The sequence below is a fragment of the Bradysia coprophila genome, unplaced genomic scaffold (genome assembly GCF_014529535.1).
Source record: "Bradysia coprophila strain Holo2 unplaced genomic scaffold, BU_Bcop_v1 contig_232, whole genome shotgun sequence".
Classification (NCBI taxonomy): Eukaryota; Metazoa; Arthropoda; class Insecta; order Diptera; family Sciaridae; genus Bradysia; species Bradysia coprophila.
The window spans coordinates 3,093,085-3,102,149 of record NW_023503493.1 but is presented as its reverse complement, the minus strand read 5'-3'; the positions used below and the strand labels follow the sequence as shown (position 1 = coordinate 3,102,149).

At 37.1% G+C, this 9,065-nt stretch overlaps 2 protein-coding genes across 2 annotated transcripts; both read left to right on the top strand.

The window, feature by feature from the left end:
* Positions 1–247: 247 nt before the first annotated feature.
* LOC119075945 (chromobox protein homolog 3-like) lies at positions 248–920 on the top strand. Its single transcript, XM_037182508.1, has 3 exons — positions 248–415; positions 473–709; positions 775–920. The coding sequence occupies exons 1-3, from the start codon at positions 311–313 to the stop codon at positions 805–807; spliced, it is 375 nt and encodes a 124-aa protein (XP_037038403.1). The 5' UTR covers positions 248–310; the 3' UTR covers positions 808–920.
* Positions 921–6,846: 5,926 nt separating this feature from the next.
* On the top strand, positions 6,847–8,389 carry LOC119075944 (apolipoprotein D-like). The gene is made up of 5 exons (XM_037182507.1): positions 6,847–7,037; positions 7,121–7,343; positions 7,731–7,885; positions 7,944–8,120; positions 8,186–8,389. The coding sequence occupies exons 1-5, from the start codon at positions 6,909–6,911 to the stop codon at positions 8,264–8,266; spliced, it is 765 nt and encodes a 254-aa protein (XP_037038402.1). The 5' UTR covers positions 6,847–6,908; the 3' UTR covers positions 8,267–8,389.
* The last annotated feature ends 676 nt before the right edge of the window (positions 8,390–9,065 follow it).

Genomic DNA, 9,065 nt, shown 5'->3' with positions numbered 1-9,065 from the left:
GTAAATGTTAATAAATCCAGAGAAGGAATACGACTCGATTCGACGGTGTTGATGCGCATTCGCTTTGTATGCAATGAAATGATTTATTTTCTAATTTAAACATTAAAATAGCTCGCCAGACAGTGGTTGCAAACCTATACTGTAATTACAACCAACAAAATTGGAGCAGCATTAGTGAACATAATCAAACATCTTCTTTTAACGGTTGCAGCAGTGCAGTACATTATAGAGTCGTGCGTTCAAAGTAGCCTATGCATAGGCAATAAAAAAGCTTTCCGTCATACCGAGCATAGTTTTCAATTTGGTTTAAATGGGAAAAGGAGAGAAAAAAGGAAAACGCAAGCCGATACTACTCGGTGACCCGAATGTCTTCTCAGTGGACCGTATTTTACGGCAAAGGAAAGTCGGAACAAAGGTTGAAATTCAAGTCTGACATTTAGTTGCCTGGTGATTGAGTAAATTTGATTTTCAGTTTGAATACTTCGTCAAATGGTCTGGTTATCCAGACTCTGAAAATTCGTGGGTTAGCCAGTTCGACATAACACCCGATTTGATCGAAGAATTCAAACGAAAGGAAGGTGGAGATCCGGTGAATACTTCACATATCGACCATAATCGCCAAAATGACTCCTACTTCGAAGAAGGAATTCATAACATGGGTTTCAACATGCAGATGCAGTCTCCTTCCGAAGATTTTCAGTTATTTTTCGTATGAATTATTCAATTTGTTCCGACTAATATCAACAACTAACTCTAACACTAATCATATTTCAGTCGTCCACTGGTCATGCACCTAGGAAAAAATGATTTCTTTCAAAATGCACTCGAAGTGGCAGCTTCAAAGTTCGAATGTGTGTTTGTTGAAGTACTAGATTTTTGATCAAAACTACGTCTTGTTTCAAATAAACATCGAAATTAAGTTCTAGATCTAGAACTCTTCGTACTTACTTAGTATGCACAGCACACTTCTAAGGGATTGAAGGGATTGAGAAAAACAATTTTTAGCGTTCGCTTTTTATGAATGGCTCCTTTAGATTGAAGCATTTGCTATATTGCTGTGAAGCCTCATATTTTAAAGCCGAAGTTTGCATCGATTTTTAAGGATTTTCCCATCAAGTTTTCTTGGGCTGCCATCGATGTCTTTTAGTTTTCGGAAGAGTGACTTCGATTTTGAGGATTTTTTAGTTCCGAAAGTTTTTCCCATTTGTTTCCTTTTGTAAAACCGTCAACCACTTGTCTTAGGCTGTCTCGTGAAGGATATCGATGCAACGATGCCTGTGACCGTCGTCGATATCTGAGGTCGAAACTGTTTTTTTCACAAATTTTATTGTTTTTAGACCCATCAACTCTATAACAAAACTGTCAAAAACTCCGAAAACACACGAGTAATTTTGAGTTGCTGAGATCGACAGTTTATTATCATTTATGAACAGTTATGGTGCGTTTTCAATTGTAACACGATTCATAACATAAGATAAAAAATAGATCGTTTAAGTTGGAAAAAAGACTAGATGACAAGGGTGGACAATGTCATGATTTTGCACACAAAAGTATTAAACAAATGAACGCATTGAACGTACGTTCACTTCTGCAATATTTTTGTATGAAAATGATGCGAGGGGTAACCGACTCGGGTAATTGACTACACACCCTTAAAGGAATTGCCGGAGTATCCGGTAAATAATTGTAATTAATGGACATACGAGAAATTGATGGAATTATAAGGAATTAACCGGAATTGGCTGGAAATACGTTAAATTGTAAGGAATTGAAAGTAAATAAGGATAAGGATCGGAAATTCCTGGCACTTTTTTTTCGATCATCATACTTATCTGTATTTCGTCTAATTTACTTTCAATTTCACTACAATTTAACGATCTTAATTTATTTATTCAAAGCGAAAAAAAAGACTGTAGCAATTTAACGTATTTCCAGCCAATTCCGGTCAATCCCTCATAATTCCATCAATTACTCGTATGTCCATTAATTACAATTATTTACCGGATACTCCGGCAATTCCTTTAAGGGTGTGTAGTCAATTACCCGAGTCGGTTACCCCTCGCATCATTTTCATACAAAACTATTGCAGAAGTGAACGTACGTTCAATGCGTTCATTTGTTCCCAGTCAATTTAAGTCAATTCCTTTTAATTCCATCAAGTTTACGTATTCCCATCAATTACGGTCAATTCCTTATAACTCCATCAATTTCTTGTGCTTCCATCAATTACAATTATTTACCGGAGTATCCGGGAAGCTGCAACATAGCTGTTCCAAATTTTAGTTTCGTCGAAAGTTCAAAATAATCTGTTCATTACAAAACGCTCCTTTAACTTTGACTTTAGTCTCTATTTGACAACTATATTTATAGGGAGTCACCAACTATTTCCTCCAAAAAAATATGTCGCAATGGAATTGAATAATAACGGAAAATATCGTGGAACTATTTTGAAAATTCGTGTAATTGTAGAAATTAATTGGAATTATAGGAATTGAATGGCGAATCCGGCAAGTATAGGTGTTAATCCGGTAATTGAAGTAATAAAAGGAATTGAAAGCAATTAAATTAAAAGGAATTAGTAATTGATTTGCCACCATTTCGGCCAGTCGTTTACCCCTCGAAATGATGATATTGTCTTTTTTCTCCAACTTAAACAGCCTGTGTAAAATGCAAATTAATTGTCGATCTTAGCAACGCAAAACTGCTCGTGTGTTTTCTGCCTAAACAAAGCCACGAACAAACGATAGAAAATTAACGAAATAAGAGAACAAGCAAACAACTGAACAATGGTCATTGACCATCTTACATTTTAATTCCGCATCAAATTTGAATATATACTCAGACATACCTGAACGATGTATATTTACCATGTTTTACATAAGTACGAAAACAAATGAAATCTCCGAAACCCCATACATTCCGAAAAAAAAACCAACACATCCTTAACTAAATCGTAATTGGCATTGTTGTACATACGCTCGCGCTATATACAAATACTTTTATTGTTTCGGACAAAGGAGAAAAAACATATGACTCTACCACCCCTAGAAAAGCTCTTACCACTCACATATACCAACAAACAAGCATGTCCATACGAATACTTTGACATGAACGTGTGGTATCCGTGGAATTGTTGTTGACTTTCCTTTATGTGGATGGGTATGTGTGTGTGGACTGTGTAGTGTATAAATATATACCACCACGGTTATTGCATTCAGAATTCGAAATAATTATATTGATGTGATAAGCGCTCGATCGAGCTAACGTTATAATTATTTAAATATTTTATTATTCGTTAAAGGCATTTTCCTAATTAAATAAACATTTTCCATTAATTTCTACTTGATTTATTCGGCAAACCGATAGATACAGAAAGGGGGGGTCCCGCGTGTCTTTATACCTTTTATACTATTATAATATGCCATGCCTCCACAAACAACCATTCAAATTTTGGGATCCATTCGGAAATGTTGTCTAAATACTTAGTCGTCCAGGTAGTATATATACTACATACGTATGCAAAGTAATAAATACTTGAATATGTTTTCGCTTGAATTGTTGTTCACCCTTCAAAGGATACATATTTCAGATTCGTAAACGAGAAGGCACACATTTAATCGTCGTTTGTACCGTGATAGTATCCCAATTCGGTAGAAAATTTCGTCTTCTAAGAAGAAGATGAAACGGTAAGGAAGAAGTCGACAAACGAATGACCTGTGGGACACCGTCTGGGGTTGTATACGCGCCACCGAAAACAGAAATTAATCGATTGTTTTCCGTATTTTGTTTATATTTAACTTCTTTGCTGCTTAAAACATTCGGAGAATGGCTTCACTCTGTGTGTTCTGTTCTGTGTATTGCGGTGGCTATAAAGGTGAACGTAAGAAATTACATAATTGTTAAGACGGTTTTGAGAGGGTGGGTAGGCACAAGATGTATTTTGCTGTGTGTATATATACACGCATCTCTCGAACCTCGAACATATATCAATTTTAATACACACCACCCCGATTCTTCTTCTTCGGGGGTTAAGGCATGTATTGTAAGAAGATAAACAAAAATAAGCTTAAGGAAAATCGGAAAACCGTAAAGTTAACTGAAGTGAGATAAAAGAAGCAGGGAAGGCTATTTTGGTTGTATTAAAATGCGAAGTTCTATATTCGTGTAGGGGTTATTTGTATACACTTTGATTGTTTGATTGAACTACTATATTGCCGGCTACGGAATAGTTGAATGTAATATGTAACGAGCATCTTCTACCGGTGGGGTCGGCTGACAAATCTTTGTAACTTAATCATTTTTAACATGACTTAACTGACTCAAATATTTCTTTATCGTAACGAGTGTATTACTGCCGGTTCTGGTTTCTGCTTAATAGTACCAAAAAGTTCTTATTTCTAGCAAAAAAGCGGATGAAGTAAACGATTTTTTATCAAACATTGAGCATTGAGCATAGTAGATTTCGCGATTCGCTTTCTAAAAGGATTTTAACGCTGTGCTCATGATCACCACGAGTTACACGTTCAACGCAAACTTTGACAAATCAGTCAGGATTACTCACCAATCTGACTAGAGTCATCGCGAAATTATTAGGATTAACTCCGTTCACAACAAGTCCTTACTGTTGGACCAGCGTTTTTTGTTCGTTACTTTTCTTTAAATTTCCTGTGCAGCAGTTCTTAAATGGATTTTCATACATTCATTTACGCACTAGTGCGTAAAAGTGACGTAAAGGTCTGCTATATTTTTAGTCACAACTCTCGTGACATTCGTCCAAGATAGCAAAAATTTAAAATAATTTTTTTCTTGATTTTTTGCCGAAAAACGGTTTTTGGAACCCTCTGACATGTCTTTACTTTTGAACCTAAGAGTAATTATACCCAGAGAGGAAATTTCGAACAGAATTACGTAAAATATCTGGTCCCAACATACGAAATGTTTATTGGTATGTGCGTTTGCCCTATTAATTCAGAGGGCAAATTGAACTATCAAAAGCGAAAGAGTGTCAACGTATACATGTTTTGGTGTAAAATTATACGAAATGAGTATCTCACACAAACTGATGTTGGGACTACATTACGTCGTACAAATTTCCTCTCTAGGTATAATTACTCTAAGTTTTGAACGCTTCTCACAGAATTTTTTTTTTGTTGAAAAAGTGAAAGATACGTGTTTCTTAGACTTGAAAGACGACAACGAGCTATAACTCATTAAAATCGGAGACCGCTCCCAAAGTTAATAAAATTACCTGAAGTTTTGGCGATATGACTCTAAATCTAAAGAAACTTTGACTTCGTTTGGACACATTTGAATTTCGCACTTTTTATCGGATAGAGATGCCATAATGTCTCACGTTTTCCAAAAGGTTGCGAATTTGACAGACGGATCTTTTCCGACAATTTTGAATGTTTATGAAGGACCTGTGTTGGTAACACTGATTTTGAACTAGTTTCATTACAAAATTGTATGAGACGATCGTGTAGCCAACAGAGAAATGATAAGTTGGTACGCCTGTTGCGAGATAGAATGATCACTAGAATGACAGTGAATGACAGTTGGCTCCTATAGTAGAGAATATGAGAGAATTGCATACAAACAACTGTCATTCCAATGTTCCTTCTATCTCGCCACAGGCGTACCAACTTGTCTTTTCGTAAACGTAGACGTAAACGAAATCAGTATGTGTGCAACGTGACAAAACTAAATTCGGAAAGTTCGGTTGGCCTGTAGAGGCGCCACAATTTTATTTACCAAACATATCATTTCCCTATATACCTCTCCTTTACACATGATTTTAAGTTGTTACGGGCCTCAGTCGGATGTGATTTATGTATTTAGTTTAGCCTGATTTCCCTGACTTATTCCCATTTTCGTATCGGTTTCCATCTTGGTTGACAGCACCTTCTACAACCGTTTGTTGAATTTTATATTTTTGTTGGATCAAGAAAGAGTCGCAGAACTCAAATAAGTTTTAAAAACTGGATTTTATCGAGCCAAAATTAGTTTTCAGCGGCATCGGCTTTCTAAAGCGTCTTCGGCTTGTCTACACACGGCGATAAATCTCTTGTCTCCCAAATTGGGAGTCACAATCTAAAATAAAAATAAATAAAATTTTCAGAGAGGTCATAACAGCCCATCTATTATCAACTCTTTGAAAATTCTACATCCAATAGATCAGTGTCAAATAACGGTTTTTCTCTCAAAATAGTGTCAAATGAGTTGTCAATTTCACAAAGCTAACCTCAAACAATGACAGGTCCATATAAATCTTTGTAGCATTGTGATTAGCTTTGTGAAAATGACAGCTCATTTGACATCTCAAACGACATTGACAATGATCTATACAAGCCAAAGTACAACTAGCACCCGACTAGAATTGCTGTGGAAAATTTATCACTTCGCTAAATCACAAACTGTTTCGTCTTTCCAAACAATAAACGTCTTTTGATAGTGAAAGTGAAGCAATCAACTGTCGGAAGTTCAGGTCACATTCATTTCGAACTAATTGAACTAATTACCGTTCCATCGGCTAAAGTACTTACCAAAAACGAATTTCTTTCTGATTCATCGAACTATATATCAAACACCGCAGCACACACAGAGACTTTGACCAATAATTTCGATTTCTGCGCATATTTCGGTAACTTTCATTGAACCAATTTTAACGGTGAATGTTAATTGGAGCATTTCTACCTTCTTCAGTTACGAAAAGAAAAAATGTTCGGAGAATTGAGGTGAAGAATGTTAAATATGGATCGACCCGTTCACTAATTACCTGAACATACCTGGCGCGTGCATTTTATTTAAATGTAATCGAAAAACTGCAACCTCTTCAGTTCAATTTGTACTTTACACCGAATCGGTTTTAACGCACGTTCAGCTCCTCTCGTGATAGTTTTTCTTCAAAAATGTTTCAAAAAATGTTTCAATCAGTTTTGCTATTAATCGTTTCCTGCCTAATCAGTCAGTGCATCAGCTCAATAAGTCCTGGCCGATGTCCGTACATCGAACCAATTGAACATTTTGAAATGCTAAAGGTAAAATTCGGTTTCCCTTTGCGTGAAATTCGTTTCAGTGTTCCGCTAATTTAACACCTCAATTTCCGTTCGTTCGGTAAAAGTTTCTCGGCAGATGGTATGCGATACAAGAGACATCGACCAAATCATCGTGCATGACCTATGATTTTCTGGAAGGCAGTCGATCCGGCGAATATCTGTTGGAACAATCGTCCGAAGGATATGTGAAGAGTCTCAATGTTTCGTACAAAGTCAGCTATGCTGGAAAGTTGACGGTTCCCGATAGCAATGCGTGTAACAAAATGACAGTCACTTATCCGTTGATACGTAAGCATGGAAAACTTTTTATTTTTTGTTTGTCTGAGTCGTTTTGTCAGCAAGCCCAGTTGACTGCAATTGCCACAACAATTCTTCATAGGAAGGAAAAGCCAACAATTCAAATCCAAATATATTTATTGCCTGCCCTTTGCGAAAGTTGACCATTACAGGCTAGTATACTCCCTGCGAAAGTGATCTATTACAGGAAGACATGCACTTTGACACTGAGCGATCAGCAAAAGTGAGGAAAACGGTTGAATGAGTCACCAAATTCTCACTTAACGACAAATCTTTCATTTCTTTCACTGTCGGTCATGTCAGGGGAGAAACGTTCCTATCTCAAACACTAGCTGTTCCCACAATATAAATTCAAATCAAAATTTATCCTTTGTACAGGACTGATGGGCACCATATTATTCGAAGTGATCACAACCGACTACGAATCATATGCTGCCGTAACAACATGTCAGAATGTTTTATGGATGCTCAAACGGCAAACCACAACATTTCTCTCACGCACGAAACACATCAGCGAGGAGACATTGGAAAAGGTGCAGTTTGTCTGATCTCACGTTGTTACGTCACATTTTGACCGCATTGCAATTTCAGATGAAATCCAAAGTGCAAAGCCAGAAAATCAGCAATCCGCTACTGAAATCTGTTCGGCATCTATCGTGCCTGGCCGATAACAGTCGCGAACTGTTCAAGATAAATTCGAATCCATCCGTTCGAGTGTATGAAAGTGTGGCAAATCCTGTGGAGGATGTCGAGGAGAATTTGAGAAAGGTCAGTTTGGAACGAACTGTGTGGAGACATTCCTGTGAGACTGAAAATCCTTTTTTCGTTCTTAGGTTTACTTTAGCAGTGGTAGTGATCCAGACTTGGATTTCCTTAACAACAACGATATTGCATCGATTGTCGGAGGTGACTGATGGCCGGGAATGCCAGTAGCGGAAGAATATGTTTGGAATACGGCGACAAATGTGATATATCATCTAAAGCATCAGCATTTTGAATTTAAGAGCAGAAATTCTGAATAAAAAGCAGTTCTTGTACGAAAAGTTCATTGGTCGACTTTTTAATAATTTTTTTCTCAAGGCAATTTCCTTTTCACATAGAGCCCCCATGTTCGTCAAATGACACAAAGCCGAAATCGTTTTAATTTCCATTTTTAGAGTGTTTTAAGGGGACTGTAAATTCGGAAACAGCTTTGAAATACTCGCAAACTCTCCTTGTGGTTATGAGCAATTTTTCTAGGCGACTGCCTTTTTGACCAGTGTAGTTCCATACCTCGTCTTCGGCTCGTATATACAAACTCTACACTGGTCGACGATACAGCTACCACAGCTTGATGCTCAAAAAACACACTTGTGAGTTTACGACCATATCAAGACTGTCACCTCATGCAATGAATGACTTACGCAACTAACAATGTAAACTACTTTATTGCGTGCCCCATGCGAAAGTTGACCATTTGGCTCCTTTGAATTCCTTTGTGATAATAACATAATGCCGAGCATACAAGCATAAAGGTTCTTATAAGGCAATCAGTCATCTGTTGTCGTCGACGACAACGAAAGTGAACGAGATGTGTCGAAAATTCTTCGATCGAATTGCGGAAAAGACTCGATGACTAGTGAAAAACTGTGCATCCGTGATCAGTTTTTCAGTTTCGCTGTCTACACGTTTCTGTATCCAGTTCCTACAACTTACCAAATGAATTACATGGAT

Coding starts and splice junctions, on each gene's coding strand:
- LOC119075945 (XM_037182508.1), top strand. CDS start 311: ATGGGAAAAGGAGAGAAAAAAGGAAAACGCAAGCCGATACTACTCGGT. Junction 416..472: donor AAAGGAAAGTCGGAACAAAG/GTTGAAATTCAA, acceptor TTTGATTTTCAG/TTTGAATACTTCGTCAAATG. Junction 710..774: donor AAGATTTTCAGTTATTTTTC/GTATGAATTATT, acceptor ATCATATTTCAG/TCGTCCACTGGTCATGCACC.
- LOC119075944 (XM_037182507.1), top strand. CDS start 6,909: ATGTTTCAAAAAATGTTTCAATCAGTTTTGCTATTAATCGTTTCCTGC. Junction 7,344..7,730: donor AGTCACTTATCCGTTGATAC/GTAAGCATGGAA, acceptor TCCTTTGTACAG/GACTGATGGGCACCATATTA. Junction 7,886..7,943: donor GCGAGGAGACATTGGAAAAG/GTGCAGTTTGTC, acceptor TTGCAATTTCAG/ATGAAATCCAAAGTGCAAAG.